Here is a 19,478-nt window from a genome sequence, read left to right on the forward strand (position 1 = left end):
CACAAAAACAAAAACTTCCTTGATCAGGCATTCGACCACCAAGCACCATTCAAAAGAAGCACAAGCTTAAAAAGCAAACTCTGAGTAGCTGGTGAAAGTTGAATGAGTACCACATGGAAGAAAGAAAGGGGGGAAAAAAAAACTCCTAGAAGAATCTATGCATGCTTTTGTCTTGAACAAAGCTGTGGAGGAAGATTGGAGGAGGAGATGGATTAAAAGAGAGTGAGGAGATAATGGGGGAGAGGAGCGAGGGCGTCTGGAGAAACACACTGTAAATAGTTAATGATCCCTTTGCTGCTGAGAGAAAACAGATCAGAGCTACTTGTAAAGTAAGCGGTCCATAAACACACCCACAACAGCCCATCGTCAAACATCGGACGACTCGTGCGCTAACATGGACACAGCGTACTTAGCAAAGCAACCCAGACACACTCACTCCATCACACCGTCTGAGATCCAGGGCTCAAACTGGCACACTGCAGAGCCCATCCTTCTGAGGGTTATCGCCTATCTTTGATTTTCTGTCAGTGTGACGTAAGTAAGAAGCCACTTATTTGACCCCAACATATTGAGGACGCAATCTTTTTTTACATTTAAATCAACATTTTTGAAACCAATACCTTAAAACAAACCAGAAAACAATTACTGCTGTAAATGACATCAGTCAGCATAGAGATGCAAAATCTCCAGTTCTCCAGAGGACAACTTACAGGTATGGAAGGATTTTTTATTTTATTTTATTGAGTTGGGGAAATGAAATAATATAACAGTCAAACCACACAAGTTTGAGACAGCAAATGTGGTTGCCTAAGAGAACATTTTTAATGGGAGGCTGTCACCTTGAGAAAGAAAGTGGGTTGGAGGAAAGTTTGTTTTTTAAAATTGGGGAAAAAAAAAGGTCTAAACAAATCAAAGATTAAGAATTTTTGTATCCGGTCGAGCCAAATGTCAACAAAAAGGCTGGCCGAGTTTATTTTTAATTTGATCAATTTAATTTTATTTACCAAACTATGACTCAGATATGTCATTTGTTTTGTCAAATACAAAAAATGAATAACCCCTACCTCCACCCAACGAAAAGACTCAGTAGATTGCTGGTAGGTGAGTTCTGTCATTCCGGTAAGAGGCAAAAAAGATGCGTTGGCATTTCACAGTAACTTCTGAGAATTTCCAGTGACAAGCACCCTTCAGAGGGAGAAGGTGAAGGAGATCAAAAGTACAACCCTAAACAACTGACTCTACACTGAAATCCAGCGTCTCAACCAAGACGCTGTATAAAATGTCTCACAACCTAGACCTCTCTAATCTCTGAAATTATGTTTTTTATTCCTTGAATATTGTATCTTATTCGCTACCCGTCTGCTGAACTCATAGTTTGCCCATGAACAAGGACTGGTTTAAAAGGATTGCTTAGCCAAGCACAAATGGAGGATCAGGTGCAAGCCATTCAAGACAGATTTTTTTTTTCCAGCACAAAAACAAAAGTTGTACAAAACAATCTTTGCGAAACAACAGGTCAACATCTTAAACCGGTAAAATTGATTGTTAAGCGATTCACAGTATAAGCACCACTCACACCTGCAAGTGTGTAGGCAAAGTTTGGAATCTGCAGTGTTTGTTTATAGAGGCCTGGAAGTTGGCAGTCCGAAATGGGCTGTCTGTACTTTCCAACACTTAAAGATTTAAACTTTCTGTTTAATGTAACAAGATATTTTGGCAGAACCTTAAATCTGCACTCACCCAGTCGAAAACATGAGAAGAATACACTTCTGTGAGAGACCAAGTGGAACATTTCTGCTCTTTAGTGAAGAAATTGCCTTCAAAGTTCCAGTTAACGCACATGCTGACAAAAGTGATAAACACACACTGTGAGCGCAAATACTTCAAGGGAGTTCATCATCACTTGGCTGGGAGAGAGAAAAAAAAAAGCAAGGAGGCTTTTTGGCAAATTTCCCGCTCACCCAGGATTGACAAATTTCCAAGCGATTCTTGTCACAGCTCCACACTGAGCCTCCTAACAGTCCCATCTGATGATTTAGAACGTAAATGCAAGAGGGTTGGGGGGGAAAATGCACATACCTTACTCCTTCATTTGCATCACGCAACACAAAGCAATTACAGTCACTTTGAATAGTAATTCTTCTGAGACAACCGCCAATGAATCAATGACAACTTTGCTGATCTTAAATGGAATCACCTCGGAGGGAGTTTTCCTCAGACAAGCAATTTTGAAGGTGAATGTGCAGAACAATCTTCATAAACAGCACAGAGACATAATTGATGTGTCAGCTTGTAAACTCAATCACCAACAAGCTGGCAAAATACAGTTTACATGTTGAAACGTGCACCTTTATCGCTCAGATCTGGCTATGAACACACAGGCGAACACATATTTCTGCATGTGACAGTCATTGAATCTAAAGTGATTGACGACAAAGCTACATCAGCTAAATGAGGAGAAGTCATCAGTGAGGATGCAGATGGTACAGATGATGCGTGGTTGTTATGTTTCTTTCATTTATTTCTGGGTTCTGTCATCTCTTTCTTCCCCATTGACTTTTTGAATCATTATTTCTTCTTATTATCAATGCAAAATTATGAACTGAATAAGCTGTGGGGTATGGAGAGAAGAGTCAGACTTCCAGAGTTAGGAGTCAACCTCTAACAAATGCAAGTACAGAAGATCATGGCTGTATAGGTTCATGAATGCATGGTATCACTAGGGGTGAATACATCGGTGCATGGCAGACTCAAAAAAGCAAGCCAAACTCACCTGAGGGTAAAGATTTGGACTGATGAAAGAGTCGACAAGGACAGAAAAGCTGATATTGTTTCTCTTTGTCTGATGGGTTTGGATGGGATCATCACCACAAAATCATTGTCGAGCTTCAGCTCCGACAGCGGCTGGAACAGTCGGACACTTCCAATGCGCCGCATCGGCGTGTGACCCGCGTAGTAGCCGATCGGCCTCGGCTGATCGCTGTGCATAGGGTCGCTTTTCCTTGATCCTTCAGAGTTACATTCGCCTCCGTTTGTCGTTTGAATAATGTAGTAGAGCTCCACTGGTGTTCCTTGAGTCTGTTCAGAGAGCCTTTGTCGTCCTGGCCTGACAGTGGGCGGGCTGAACCAGCTTGCAAGCGGCTCAAGCTCAGCAACGCATATCCCAAGTTCACCTTTAAGCCTGCATGTCCCCCGCACCTCTTGTGTCTCATGGAACGCAAACATCCAGATGCAAGGCATTTTGTGGATGGCACTGTAGTCGCTCCAATCCCTCCCTGCAATATAGAACAGCACTTGCACCTTTGGCCAACTTGGGTGAATCCTTTCACTGATAATATAGGTGTGAACCTTCCAGTTGAACGTGAACGGAGGTGGTGACGAGGCAGATGTTGGTTCTGAAGATGCTGTGAAGGACGGCGTGTTGAAAGGGCCTGGCATTGGCTGCAGTAACTCCAGAGGGACTGGTTGTTGGACAGATAATGGCCCGTAGCTAGCATTGATGAAGGGCATCTGCCGTGCCTTGTGGATGAAGAAGGACTCGGTGCGGGCCTGCAGGCTGGAGTTCCTCATTAAATCCTGGTTTGCTTCATGCAGGAAAAACGCTGTCTCAGCGTTAAGGATCTTGTAGGTGACAGGTAGATAGATGGGCGTTGGACCGTATCTCTGATTGCCCTCAAGGATCAACCTGCTGTCCACCACTGGAAAATAAAAAGACAAAAACATGGTCATGTGATAATACAGTAAGACAGTGCTTCATGATACATACATTTCAGTGGCAGGGAACTGTATCCTCCTCAGAGTAAGTTGAGAGAGTAGTGAGTCACGTTTACCCTGATGCACTAGAACCCAACCACCAACCCATTTTCACCTCCTGCTTCCACAAATTCACTCCACCGTATCTGCGATCAAGCCTGAGATATTTGTACTGATGGAGAAACCCACCAGAGCTCATTGATTTTCTGTCCTCTGTGTTGTGGGAAATGTGGCATAGCTGTGATTTGTGCTGATCCATGAGCGGAACCAATGTCTGGATTATACAGAGCCATGCACTGACAAACAAGCCGCAGTTCAAAAGGGCAATTCAGGTAAAAACAGAAAAAAAAAGCAAGTGATCAAGCAGCTGTTCATTGATAATAATAATACCCTTCCTTTTATTCCAATTGCAGGTTTGTGAGCTAGTGAGTGGATGGAGCGAAAGGTGAGGGCAACCCTCCCCGCTCATACAGTAATCTCAGAGTAAGAGCCGCCTGTTATCCGACATTCTCAAACGTGGAGGCACTTACAGTTTATATAAATTGTCATGGTTGAAATAATGGATTTCATTGCCCCAACACAAATGAAACAATATTTGCGCCTGCTCATCAAACAGGCAGCTAATGCTGTGTATATTGCGTATGATGTAAATTTCAACAGAAACAGAGTTGATAATAATCTTGTAATTTGTTCTTGCAAAACCACCGCTAAATGAATTCCAACTTATTGGGAAAACAGTGTTTGTTTTCATGCCAATTGACAATTTAGTTGGCTGAATGCCAGACAACCTAATTACAGATCTCTAGTTTATGCAATATGGAGAGCAGAATGTGCGACTTTGATAGCATTCACTGAGCAGTGAAAATGTGTACACATTCACAACATGGTCAGAAACCACAAAGGAGACCTTTCTATTATTGTAGAGTCACGCTGGCCATCAACCTATGTTAAAGTATGGTCCCAGTATTTGTAAAAAGAACAAAGTAAAAGCAGTCAGAGTAATGCAGAAAACCACCAAAAGTTAAAAGTCTGTTTAAGTATTAACAAATACAAGAGATTCAAGCAAGTTTGAGGCAACTCTTCCAAGTATGTTCCTGTTTTGAAATAATACTGCATGTGGTTTATTTGCTTAAAAAGTACATATATAGTCACACAATATCACCTAGCAGTCACAGATGATCCCCAGCAGATCATAAACCAATACAACCATTCATTTACTCTTCTTCTTGTTGTTTGAATTTTCTGTAGAGATAACTGTGAGCAAAAAAACTATTAACAAGCAACTGTCAATGAATCGCTTTGCCGTGTCCGCTTACTTTTTAAAATTTTTTTGGCACTTTTATCAGGAAAAAAACACATCTCCCATTTCAAATACAATGACAATTTTGACCAAAATGTCTAAGGGAGAGGGAAGTGTGGGTTTCACTTTTATCTGTCACTGGAATCAGCTCTGCATCTACGTTGAGTTTACAGACACAGCAAAACAAACAGAAATGAAATTGTTTTGCTTTTTAAAGCGGTGTCTCCAGAATTCATCTAAATGTCAAGTGGTTTGTTACAGATCAGTGTCTAAGCTTATGAGTCATGCCGGGTCTTGTTGCCAGACCTGAACACACAGCAAGCTTTGTAAGGAGAGCAGGTCTAGTTGGCACTGGATTATGTATATTTTCTCCCTGTGTCTCTCAGGGATGCGACACGCTGTCCTAGTTCTTACTCTTGGTGTCAGATGCAACTCAAACGCCTATTTACAGTATGAAAATGCTGCGTTTAATTCCGGAGATGTCTGTCCTGCGACACTAGTAGTATGTTGACAATCAGGAGGCGAAAGCCCGAGTGATTTGTGGTCTGAAGTTGTCCTTGGAATTGATGTCAGCTGCTACTGTACTTGTAAATCATGTCTGCTGGACTGTTTCTGCAAATGAAAAAGGAAATGATTTGTGCACATAACTTAACCCCCGTGGTAAATCTTGGCTATAAACGCATGTTGGAGGATTTCACGGCCCCGGCAATCCCTCAGGACGCCGACAGCAGTCTGATCACATATCAAACATCCAGCTGAACCAGGCCCAGCCTCATCATTAGACAGATGTTGCGTTCAGGACTTAATGTCTTGATGTTATATTCATGTAGTGTGATCCATGGAGTCCACTGGAGTTATGCATTTAATGCGTTTTCCGCACGTCCCTGCCAGATGCAGCTACAGAGCACTACAAAAGTGGTTCACTTGATAGCTCAGATAAAAATGGAATATATGACCATTTGAACACTTAGGTCTTAACTTATGTTTATACATATGCTTAACCTAGGACCGAGATTGTTATACATGCCAGCAACATAACATTCATGTGTGCAAACGTGAAAGAAGTTCAGCCATATGTGGTATCATATATATATATATATATATGGACAAAATAACGGAAACACCTTAAAGCTGAAAAAGCTTATATTATATACAGGCACACGTGATGTAACAATGGGCTTCGTTCATGTAACCTCTGTTCAACCAAGTGTTCAGATGAGAACTTCATGAAAAAAACTACAAATCGGAGCATATTATTATTATTATTATTATTATTATTATTATTGTTATTGTTATTATTATTACATTGTTACATGTTATTACATTTCAAAAACAATTACCAATCCAACTTCACAGAATTGACTAGAGTGTAGCGACTCATCCAGTTCATCAACACACAGACTCAAAGGTTCATAGTAACAAGTGTGTTCGCTGTTTTTTAAGCACAAATATCACTCCTATTCATTAATAATTTAATCACTGATAGCTCACTAAAATTTACTCATCCTATGCTAATCGAAGATTTAGTAAAAAAAAATAAATAAATAAAAAAGAAATAAAATCTGTGTAAAATTATGTCCTACATGTAAGGTATATTATTCTTTTTTTTTTTTATCTTTTCAGGGTACATGAGAGACATTACAAGCAGCTTTGATCCGTAAAGTACTGCTCAGACATTTATTTTCAAATAAAGATGTGTTCCACTGTGAGACGTTTTTCATCGTGCAGGTCGAAAAAAAAGATGCAGCTTTTTGACATGTCTGTTTGTCAAATAGCTAATGGCTCCTCAAACTATGCACATTTCCTATTTTTGCTCACTGACTCTCATTTCAAAACAATAAGACGGCCATGAAAAAAGCCATTTGGTGGCAACGGATCTTTTCCTCTATCACTCCCACTGATCCATCTGCACCTTTCTGTAGAGATAAAACACACTCCTGATCAATAAACTCACTATGGGTCAGCAGCTGTGTAGCTCTAAACTGAAGAATTACAGAATAAAAGCAGGTATTTGGGAGCTGAAAAGAACCCTGGCAATAAATGTCAGCCTCTTCTTCGATAGAGAAAATGCCACAGGCAAAGTCAAGAAGATAAAAATCCTCATCAAAGATAGTTTGTGGTTGAGTCTGCAGTGCACACAGAGCTGAGGATATTCAACATGTAGTTCAAATTGCTTGCCCTTTAAGCTGTTACATCACTGCGAAACTGAAAACCTGAGAGGTCAACTACATAGGTTATTCCATTGGATTCATAAGAACATTCCCCCCAAAATTGGAGGTCACAAGTAATCATCAAGCTGCAAACGCTAAGTTTAGAAATGTACTACTTACAGATTCACTCTGACTTAAAACGTAATCTCAGCAGTCATTTGTGAAGGAATTCCTGCTCTTAAAGAGATGATCACGCAGGGACTGTGGGTGGTAGATGTCACAACAAAAGCCCATTATTATATTTATATTTAACATTTTTATAAGTCTCGAGTGAAGTCATAGCTTTGCTCAAGCAAGTCCAGTTATTAAACTAACTATTAAGATGGAAGACCACTGTGTTAAAGTGCTGAACTTTTATTTGCCAAAATATTTCGCTATGTACTCAATGATAGATGAACTACAAACCTTGTTTGAGGAAAATGGTGAATACAGTGAAAACAAATGATTTATTGGATATAAGTTTGGGTGAAAAATTGTGCAATATTTTCAAAATAAAATTATAGACAGAGAATGATTCCCATATGTGAAGTACAATGACACTGTGGCATTAATATGAAAATAACTTTAACTTGAAGGAGAGGGATAGCAAAACACTTTCATAAAGTCACTTCTATACATATTTATCCAGTGTCAAATAAAGCTCATGAATCCCTCTTGGGATTGTGAGACTTGCTGGTGGATAGGTGTGTGCTGAAGATTGAAATAAATAAGGAATACAGTGTGTTTCTTTTACAAGTAACATGTTCTCCTCAGTTCCTTCACCTAACCTGTGTGGTGCCTGTAGCCCCTGAACCTGAGGCATAATTTTCCGTCACACTGTTTTCCTTCCTTCGCACAAACATACTCATCAGCGTAAATACATACTTGAACTATTTTAAAACACTGTTCTGTGTATGTGAAACTGTTTTATCAACATCCATCATTAAAAACGTGGCAACGACCACAAAAACATCTTGTGGGTGACAGTGGGAAATGGTTGCAATGAAATGCATTTGCAACCCTATACTAAAGTCTTGCCACTATTGACTTATAGAGTTGGGACGTGACTAATGTCAGGTGAGAAAAAAGTGGAAAAGCGAGGTCTTGCATTACTTGCTTCTATTTGTTCTGAATCCAAATAGAACTCTTTAGGGAACACTGGTGCCACCTTCAGGTCCCTTCTGGTGGCTAAAAGTGCGTTGAGGGTGATGCGTGGTGTAATCATTTATACATGTTACATGTCATTTAAACATTTAATTCGATGTGAGACGTCGCAGGTCAGTCTCTCGAGACTGTGCTACATCCATGAAATATTTACATACTGTAGCGGGACTCTGAGTCAGACAGCACTGCATTTATGGATGTTTTCAAAAGTTTCAGATTCAAGTGGGTGACGAACTCTGCAAAACGGGTACGGATCCAGTCCTATCTGTCTCTGCGTAATGTACACCTGAGAAAGGCTGTTCATCTAGCTGGGAGAAATTAATAATTATTTCTTATCATTCCAAACGTCACGCTCAGACCGACGGGTGTTGCTAAGCATCAGCTGCACTAACAGCTGCTGAGGAACCAGCAGTCTCACTTTCATGAGCCCAGAAATCTCTCTGAGCTCTGTCAAGTGCTGGTGCTTTAAATGGCGTGTTTAATTTGAAGGCTGCGCGGCATTTTCCCATGCATGTGCTGCAGGATGCAAACTTCACACGACACATTGAAAGAACCTCCACAGCAGACATGCTGCTGCTTAGTGAGCAGTGAGTAGGGAGGAGTGGACGTGTCGCAAACAGCGGGGCTTCAGCAGAGCGACGGCTGTCACACGTGATCGGTTGTTGTGATCGGCAGTGACAGGTAGTGATCGGATCACGCTGAAATTGGCCGATTATGATCGGTGACCAATCGATCGGAGCATCCTTAGTAAGTAGCATGTCAAAGTCAAAAGTCTTATCACTGTTTGTCAAGTCATAAGGCATCTGGCGACTGACGTCAGACTTCATTCAAGTCACTTAACTGAGTCCCCCATCACGGGATGACAAACAGACTGTGACTCCATGTCATTGATCGAGGAGATAGATGTATGTCAATATTATGCGTAAAAACAACACAGATGTTCATGTTTAGAAAATGTGCAGTTAACATTAGTTGCTTTGTTCCATGTGTGCGTCATCCACACAATTGTTTTTCACGATCTCTGAATATATTTTGCGGTGGAGTTTTAGAATTGGCATTGCCAGTATCATGCTAGAAAACAGGCATTTTTGGCGAGCAACATAGTACCCTAGAAAGTGAGACGTGCAAGGAGATAGCTCAACAACAACAAAACACACTAATCGCTCTAAGTGACAGCTACATACACCATGACACTCCAGACGAACCAGGCTCAGCTGGAGGTTAATCGGATCACATAAAAGCACAGCACACCTCATCTTTCATTGCTAGGCAACACATTTATACACCAATCAATAGGGTGAACCGTATTTTCCCCTTTCAGTGAAATGAAGGAAAATAAGGGACTGTGTCCCGGCAGTCGAGGATAAAGCCGCATGTTTGCTTTACAGATGCCATTTCTTTGTTTTTCCTTTTCTTTTTTTTATTTATATTTCTTGATTCATGATGGACAGTGCCTCCATCCTCTTAAGCTTTAAAATGGCCTTTGGGTGAGTTTTGTCAATAAATTCCCAGGATGGAACAAAGGTAATTTACTGCATGGTAGTCATTCACCTTTCTCCTGTGACTCTCTTAGCGCGCACCATAGATGCACAGGCACGCACACAAACGCACACACACACACGCACACACACACACACACACAAAAGCGTGAAGACAGAACAGTCCCTATCTTGCAAGGGAAGATAAGCAATGTTGGGGAAAAAAATACAATATCTAATATGACAAAATTGTTACCTAAACAATAACAAACAAATCAATTAGTCCAAGGTTTGTGTGTTTCATACTTTATATTACAATTCATATGAAATACAGTCAGAATTATAAGAGAGGAAAACCAATGAAGACATGACTCGTTTTTGTAGGATTCAACACTGAGAAATCATGACTAACCATAATCAATCATGAATCGTGTAATTCAGCAAAACATTATGAATGGAAATGAGGAATATTACTGCTGAATGGAAAAAAAAAACTAAATGTCAGAATTGTTAAAGATGAAACATGCGTCCATAAATGTCAACTCGCTCTTAATGGTCCCAGTTCTGTTCATTTGTCTGATTATCCTTTACCTCAGACTGGTCCTCAACCTACATCGAGGCCTCTTTCACTTACTCTGGCTCATACGTGGGAATGCAAAAATTGATATACATAAACTATTATACATGCTCAAAGCAATTACAAGGCTTTACAAAGGTGCTTGAAATTTTAACAATTGAATATCTTATGTGTTTACAGATGCCTTTGTAAAGTTATCTTTTTTTTTTTTCTTTTCATTTATCCATCTGGGCGTTACCGATGTTCGATGTGGTTGATGTACAACACAAAAAAATATCAGTAGCTATTTTGGGAAAATTATAATTATTAAGTAAATTTCAAGTCGGAACATGCATTTTATTGATGTAGAAAGCAAAATGTCTTTGCAAGTATAACTCTTTGCAGAAGAAGTTTCATTGAAGTTGCAGGGAACTGTATTTGCAATAGACACAATGTCTTCTGGAGGAGGCTATTTGTGACATACGTGTAAACATCCGAGTCTATGAGGCCAAGGAGATGAACATATGTTTTTATGATTGCACATAGATAGATCCATGGGAGTCAGTTGGGGGAGGGATTTTGACAGAGATAACTTTTGGGTGCACACTTTTTTTTCTGCAAGAGTCATATATGATTTGTTAAAATATGTGTCTACACTGAGCAAATCGGAGAAGAGCAGTAATTGACACACACGCCGTGGTTTTGCGTGCGTGGTGACGTGCAAGGACTAGATGCATCATGCTGGTCTGGTGAAGAAAGTGCGAAAGAGATGACATGTCCCATATTTATTATTTTAACCCGATCAGCTCAAGGAGGTGGCGCAAATAGCAAAAATCTACGGTGGCCTGGAGTGGACAAAAGTCTGACTGAAGATGGGATAGTTGTGCAAAATGCCACGCCACCTTGTTGTTTGTACTAGAAAATTTGAGACCATAGAAATGTAACTGTGCATAGTTTGTTTGTGTCTATTCATTGGACGATGGAAAAGTGAAATTTCACAGCACTGATTAGCTGAGTTTCTCTGCTGTGTGCTGATGCTCCTGTAATTGCCTATTGCAGAGTTTAAACAATGCAGAAAATGACTTGTTTACAAACTGCTGCTTCTTGATCTGTAATTGCCTTTTGCCTCAAACTGCCTGGAAGACTGGAAAGGTAACTCCCACTGAATGACATCTGCCTCCTCCCTTCAAGTATAGATGGAAGTAATTCCAGTGTTTCTGGAATCTTAAACACACATAAATGGGAATAAAAGAGATAAAGTTCCCATTTGGCCATTTGTTTTGTCCAGTGGGGGAAATATTCTGCGCCTTCTCACCATTTCCCCGTCTGCAGTAGGAACATTTTCTCAACCTCATCCTGCACAGCATCACGTCTTCCTGGTGGAGCAATGAGTATTGAGCGGCATTTGCAGGAAGAAAAATCTCTGAGCTTTCTGCCTTGAAGACACAACTGGGACGCAAATGGGCTTTTTATGACACTTCAATTGTGTCCATTGGCAATGGGCCCAGCAATGTTCACTATACAGTGTCCGGGAAGAGGGAGGTGAATGGCAGACCAGGGAGGCAGTCGGGAGACATTGGTTGTTTAGATGAGATGAACTGGGCAGCAACAGCTCTTTAAGGAACACAGCTAAATGTGCCGAGCAGCGCATAGCAGCAGTTAGTCCGCGGAAGAGGGCACCCACTGGGGTAATCCAAGTCTTCATCTCTAACAATGTGCTCTCTGCTCTTTAAGACAGCCCACTTACTTTGTGACCTTCAGTGTATGCTGATGTCACTTTGGAAGTCAGTCCAAAAGAGATGCAGGCATTTGTAAATGCTTGTGTAAATGTTCAGAGAGATGTTCATTGTGTCAACTCCGAGTTCATTTGAATGATTCCATATGTGCTCAACCGGTGGGGAAACTCCAGTGTCTGTGTGTGTATAAATGAAATGGCAACATGAGCAATGATCTGGACAGTTTTGCAAGGTTAGAGTATGAAAACTGCCCAAAAAAAATGCCAGGAAAAGCAAAGCATGCAAAAGGTCATCATTCCAGCGTGAGGCAAGTGAGCATGTGTTCCAGTGGTCAACTGATGACTCCATAATAGCTGTGAGTTAGTGCATGAATGGTTGTTCTTTAATACGTACATGCACCTTGCAACAGGCTGGCGACCTGTTCAGGGTATGACCTGCCTTTTACACCAAGTACCTGGGTTGGCCACCAGCTCTCTGTAACACCAGCAGTGAATAAGCAAGTGTGTAATGGTGAGTGATTATTGTTATTTCTCTGGTCAGAAATATGTCAACAGTAGTGTCATTTCTGGTGGCCAGTTTCATTTTTTTTTATTTTAATTTTTATTTGCCTTCATCACACTTTTTGGTGCAATTTCATGTAGTTTTAGCCTTAGAAATTGACATTTTAGTCTTTATGTAGTGATGCAATTTTATTAAACCCTGTGCACTGTAAGTACCACATGGTATAAATGGTATGGATACTAGAAATATAGGCTGTTTCAGGTCTGTTTGATTTAAAAAAAAAAAAAAAAAATCAGGAAGGCACCTGAAATGAAATAGGAGGACAGGTTTGTTAACAAGTGAGGATAAAATATAAAATGCTTTACAACATAGATATTTTGTGTTATTTTGCCTAGTAAAACATATAATATTGCTCGATTAATAAGTCAGTGACAGTGATTATTTTTGACCGGTTCTGCTTTTGCAATATTCTCAGTGTGATGAAAAACATGCAGTTTGTCGCTCCATTTAGATTTGCATGGATTTTTATTTCAAGCGTTTTTTCCCTGAAAAAAAAAAAATAAATAAATAAAAGAAAAGTTAAGAAAACACTCATTTTTGTTCCTCCATTGTGAAAGGTGCAGGAGCTGTTGAAATTTAACATCCTCCCTCCCATGGCCAACATACTGATGCTGAGAAGTGCATTAGCAACCTCCAGTGTTGCACGTTGACGCATTGGGTTTTCAACTGAAACACATTTTCCGCCTTCCATGGAATATCTGGACGCTGTTGGTAGCATGCTGTGTCAAAGCCAGACAGAGGTAGGGGTTAGCTAGGCCAGGGAGCGACCATTGATCATACTACTGCATTGCAGCCCACACTTTGTCATACAAAACCTGGCGAATGTTGGGGGGAAGTGTATCGGAAACAGAGAGCATTGTTGTACGGTTTTAAATGTCTTTTGGAATCTTGTTGGCTCAATCTACAAGATCATTAGAATTCTTCCTGGATCATGTAGTCACTCTGTGATCTGCTGGATGATGAGACTGGCTGTGTGGCAACCGTCACTGAACCTGCCAGTGTGATTTACAGCTCAATGAGGTGCTGGGCCGAGGTAGAGTGTTGGCTTGGCATTGCACTGACAAATGAACTCCAAACACAGAAACAAATGCCTTCATTCCATCCTCATGATCTTGTCGACTGTTGTGGCGCCAAGACTGGTGGTATACTGAGACAAAGAGAGCGCTCTCTGGTTACATTACTAACCTGACTGTTGTGCAGTGGAATATTAATAAATGCCACAAATAATCCCAACACTGCAATGGTAGATGCATTCAAATTAACCTAAGCTATCTGTTGTGTAAAGCTTGAGCACAAATAGACCCTTTACACGTTTGAATGGTGTATACAGTATGTACCCGCTGGTTGGAGGCAGGATTTAAAGATGAATCATGGGCTGGTGGGAGCTGCAGGAGTACAGGCAATCCGTGTAGCTGCATATCATTCAAGGTTTGACGTGTTTACTGTAGAAAAACCTTAAAAGCGACCGTTTAAGACAGAGCCGAGCAAACATGCGTAACGGATAGTTCAGGGTAGGTACACTAGTCTGTTTGCACATTTATTTTTTCCCAGTGAGGGGCTGCAGGTTCTATCTGGTTCACTTAAAAATAGCTTTGTATCATATTTTTATTAATGTAATAATAATATAATATCAATCATATTGATGAGCGCTTTTATTTACTCTGTCCAAGTGTCTTGACTTTTATTAGGTAAACATTTGTATCATACAGCATAGGATCCTTCTGTTCAAAACTCCAGAATGTATTTTAGCATCGGGGAAAATAGAAATGACACCAGTCATACTTTTTTGCTTCCTGATTTGATTGCCAAACCCAAAAATGAAAGGGAAAAAGCATTACTTCAAATTCACAATCATCCATCATCCTAAAAGCCAGATAAGCTGAAACTTGTGAATCTTTTAGGGGGAGGGAAAAAAAAATAGGCCAGGGAATTTCAAAATATTAATTTCCATTAATTAACTGCAGAGAAAAGTTGTTCATTGAACCAAATAATAAAGATCCATCATGTATAAACTTTCAGTCACAGACAAGATTTTTCAGTGCACCTCAAACAACGACATGTCATGACCAAAACAACCAAGGTGAAAGAGACGGTGCTGACGGAGTTTAAGAAAGCTTCAGGATTGCACATCATGCAGCAAAGTATTTTCTCAGTGACGAAGCACATCCACCTTGACGTTTAAGTTCAAGTTCACAGATTTTGGTCCAGTACCAAATATTACAATGCAGTTAATCACAATTATGTAACATCTAATTCATTCGATTTTTTTAAAATACACAATAACACCTTCTTCCAAGTACTGTGCCAAAAGTACAGCAACAAAAAATATGGAGGCTTTGAAAAGGGAGTGAGTGAGAGACACATTTATTGGTGTATCCCCCTTGTCTTACACTAACTAAGACCTCACAAAAAGGACGGAATTACGTTCAAATATAAACTTAGCTTCCGTCTCTAATACTTTAATTCCATGCTTGTGCAACTTGCTCAACAGCGACTTATATTTTTGAGCCTGGATGTGCCCCACTGGTCAAATAATAGATGATTAAAAGTTAAGCCTCTAAAATCATCTTTAATATCTGGAAGCCCGGCCCAAATACATTGTTAATGCGGAAGAACTTCAGAGATGCCTGCGGCTGAAATGCAGTGGACTGCTGATCAGTGGCACTGGTGGACAGATGTACCCTTCTGACGGCAGTGCGGTGGTAGACAGCATTGAAGAGAGAAGTCTTAGTCTCTGATGGCCGAAAGGAAGCCTAACGTGCGCTCAAACACGAGAAAACAGGCAGTTCTTTTAGTGCCGTGCCGCAACGCTGAAATCCGATGAACTTCCCAGTCTTTTCCCGCAGCAAGCAAAGCTCCCGGCCCAATTTCTTTACCCGTAACCTCCTCCAAAAGTGCGACTGAGAATTTTGTGTCTTTGAGTGAGCTTAGCGGTTTGGGGAATAAGCGGGAAATGGAAATTAGGATGCCAAGTGAAAGGCTGTCTGTCATTTCCTTTCAATAGTCAGTCCTAGTTTTATTTGTCGGCTTCATCCTTCTCATGCCAGATTTTGTGACTAACAGAAGCTGTGAAAGGTTCAGTCAGATAATTACCTCACAGTTGCCTTGGGTTTCGCTGAAAAAAAAAAAAAAGCTTTTCACTGAATATTTTTTCCTTTTTTTTACGGCCATCATAAGACAAAACATTGCACCTCATAAAAATGGCTTTACATCACAAAGGCACTCTTTAAAAAGCTGTCTTTTTTCGGCACACCACTGCTTGCAGAAATATGCAAGGTCCCAAGGAAAAATCTAAAATAAGGGTTGAGCTTTATTTCTTCTCTATCTCTAAAAATGTATGTCAAAATCAAAGAAATTAAAATTACTTTTGTGAACTGATTATTTAGGCAACGAAGTTCATAATTTTAATCACGAAGATTGCTTTTTCAAAGCCTATCCACCAATGGCAAAAATGAAATGGACAGTAGAAGATGATTCAAAACTGTCCACTTCTGCGAGTGACTCGATTTGTGTCTTATGACGAACTGTCAGACTCTCAAGGCTGTCCACCACCTTTCACCTGTCAATCTCAGAGAGGCTTCACGTCCCCCACGCTCTCCCCAAATAGCAAGATAAAGTGAAGATAATGACTGAATAAATCGACAGTAAATTATCTGAATCAATAATAAAATAAAAATAATAATATCAGACATAATAAAGAATAAGAAAAGAAATAATACCATTTCAACGGCTTGCATTTGAGATCATTCCAATCCTTAACAATTTCCATTGTGATAATAAGGTCATGGTCACTTGCTACAAACACACGTGCTACGGGTTATTTTACATATCAATATCCAATCTTTCTTAATTTAGACATCACTTTGGCTGTCAGCATAAATTAGTTGGCACTTTCTTCCATTAAATCTTAATGAACGTTTGACAGAAACTAGGTACACATCAGCACATGATAATAACCAGCTGGATTGATCTCCAATAACCTGATGGAGTGTTGCACTTCCTGTCCTGATTCTCTTTATCAGCTTGTGCACACTGATGCTCACATACATCAGTATTCACATCACATTTCTGGGTGTCCAGAAAGCAGGAAGGCTGTGTAACAAAAGCACTCTGTTGATGAGCGGAGATCAATAACAAGGCGACTTATTATCATTGCGGCCCGAACAGGGAGCAAACAAAAATACATCGGAGAAGTTGAGCAATTTTACCTCAAAGCTCGGAGGAACATCTGACATGTCTGCTTTCATTGACCAGAAGCATTGTGCGCAGCTCCACCGCTGTTGATCGATTTAACATTGTGAAACTAAAGACTGTTGCAGCAAAATCTAAACCAGCCTGACAACTGAAGTGAAGGTGTCAGACATTTTCAGCAAGTGACTAACCACCAGTATCTTTGCATATGGCGCACGTTCAATGGCTTGTTGTGCTTTAGTGGCCCAGCTGAGAAGTCCAAAAGCGTCATAGTGGGCATCATGCAACGCGACTCTACGCAGCTTGGCAAAGCGCTGTGTTGGCCACGACTGCGCTTTCATTTTTTTTTTATAGTCACTTCAGCGGGAAGAACGATGAAAGACAATAGCATAGTTTACTGTTGCCAAGCAGAGAACACAGTTTTGTCATTCTACCAGATACCATTGCAGACCAGAGGGAGGCTTTAACAGCTCTATGACACAAACTGAGATCAAACCAAATGCTGTGGTTTTTCTCGCCTCAGGGAAAACACCAAACCAGTGGATATTACTACTCATGAAGCAATAATCGCCTGCGCCAAGGAGATTATGTTTTTGATAGTGTTGATTTGTCTGTGTAACTTGAAGTTGTCTACAGATTTGGATTCCATTTCCAGTAAATATGTAAAATGGGACAAGGAAGAAATTATTTTGAATTGGACCATTTTTTGCATTTGTGCGTGTAGCCCAACAACAAAATGTTCAGGGCACTTCCGGGACAAGTTTGCAACAGGTTCTACAGAATAGCAAAGATTGATCTGGAAAATGGAATTGTTATTATCCAGAATAGGAAAAAAGTACGGGAGCTTTGGCATTTTCATCAAAGGAAGAGACTGAGACAAATTAAGACAGCGGAATGGGAACTGTTGAAAGCAGTGGATTACGCACATTATGATCCACTTCCTTTATACAGGTTTGCGCAACCACCTTACCGGCAGAGTTACACTGGTAAATTTACTGGTTTGGTGTATGAAGAGGTATAAATCCCAACAATAAACTCAGTTACGGTAACGTGAAATGAAAGTGAATGGTTCCCATGATGCTCAGAGACGTCAAGCAACCACAACTACATGGCTCCGTGCCGGTTCCCGAACATGATTCTGAATGAGCCAGCGTGTTCAGACAAGAAAAGAGTTGGTTCGTAAACCCAAAATTTGGTTTGTGGCTGGATACAACTTGCTCGGGTAGTTGATCAGCTCCATGCACCAGACAATGGTGGTCGAGCTGAACACTAGACAAGAGGGAACACTGGAGAAGAAGTGAACACACATGGACGAAAACAACGCATTTCATCGTGTTTCTTTTGACTCACCAGTTTATTGTTGAGAGTAATGGCACCTCACAAGCCATGTTGGCGTCGGGAAGCCATAATCTGGTTGTCATCTGAGTTGCTGATATGGAGTGACGGAATTTGCTTTCAGCTTGTCAAGTATGGCTTTACTAATTCGCTGCAACGTGTAAGCCGCCAAATGACCCACATGCCAGTATCGGTCCGTGGCCCGGTGGCAGGGACCTCCAGCTTATAGGATTGTTTTTGTGGCTTGACTTAAGTTGGTTGGTGGAGGTTTGCACTCTCTGAGTGTTTTTCTAGTATTTCAGGGGTTAAGAAACACCCATGTGTCAGTCCTTAGAACCAAAGTACAAATTTGGACAGAACTTAAGGCAGTTAACTTAAGGAAGTTTAAAAAAAAAAAAAAAGACCATCAGGAAATGGCTTGCCTCTTGTCTGTATCATCAGCAGACGTAGGGCGTGAACAAAGGTAGTGGTTAATCCTATGGCATCCATCGGAGCAGCTAATTTACCTGGTCATCAGAAATGCATCGGAATGAGCAACAAAGGGACTTCACAAGACGCAATAAAACTGTAAATGTTCCAGACTGCCAGCAGCTTCTAATCACGCATATGTTCCAGACCAGCAATGTATCACAGCACATTACACTGAGTAAATGGTGTCTGAACTCGGGCCCAAAAATCTTCATGCACACTGTGTTCATAGCTGGGCAATCTTTCCAAGACTCCAATTCTCGGCTCAGCAACGCTGTGAACTCATTTCTGAGCCACACAGGATGTTCCACACTCCGTGTGCCGGCAGAGATGAGATGGCTTCAAAGGTCACTCTGTTTTCTGGGACAAGGGGCTTCGTGTGCTCAGGAATGCAGATTGTACGTCGGCCAGTGTGTGTTTATGTGCAACTACAAGCAGCAGGGACGTATGTGGCACTTGTGTATGTGTGTGCACAGATCAAAATGTAACATGGGTCAGCATCATAGGATTTGCGCATGTGTGTGTGTGTGTTCTCTATCCATGCTCGGCCCCCTGCAGAGATCTGTGGGGCATGTTGAGGGGAACTGTTTTACCAGCACACCCTGTTCGCTGGCACAGAATTGGACACAAAACCGGGTGGCTCCAAGGGATTGTGCGTTAGTATTCTCTGCACGCATCCAAGCAGAGTCCCCAATTACTTTGTGTCTCTGGATCTGTCACTGTTTGTCAAAATGAAATTAAAATAAA

The 19,478-nt window shown here is 40.8% G+C and overlaps 1 protein-coding gene across 1 annotated transcript in view; it reads right to left on the reverse strand.

Annotated features, from left to right (window-relative positions):
• The window catches only part of LOC128747106 (transmembrane protein 132C-like), a 145,854-nt gene that overhangs the window by 92,893 nt on the left and 33,483 nt on the right, over positions 1 to 19,478 (reverse strand). The window contains exon 3 of the mRNA XM_053844689.1: positions 2,774 to 3,698. Within this exon, the coding sequence (XP_053700664.1) occupies positions 2,774 to 3,698 (925 nt within the window). The remainder of the gene's footprint in view (positions 1 to 2,773; positions 3,699 to 19,478) is intronic.

Source organism: Synchiropus splendidus, chromosome 1 (genome assembly GCF_027744825.2).
Source record: "Synchiropus splendidus isolate RoL2022-P1 chromosome 1, RoL_Sspl_1.0, whole genome shotgun sequence".
NCBI classification, from domain to species: domain Eukaryota; kingdom Metazoa; phylum Chordata; class Actinopteri; order Syngnathiformes; family Callionymidae; genus Synchiropus; species Synchiropus splendidus.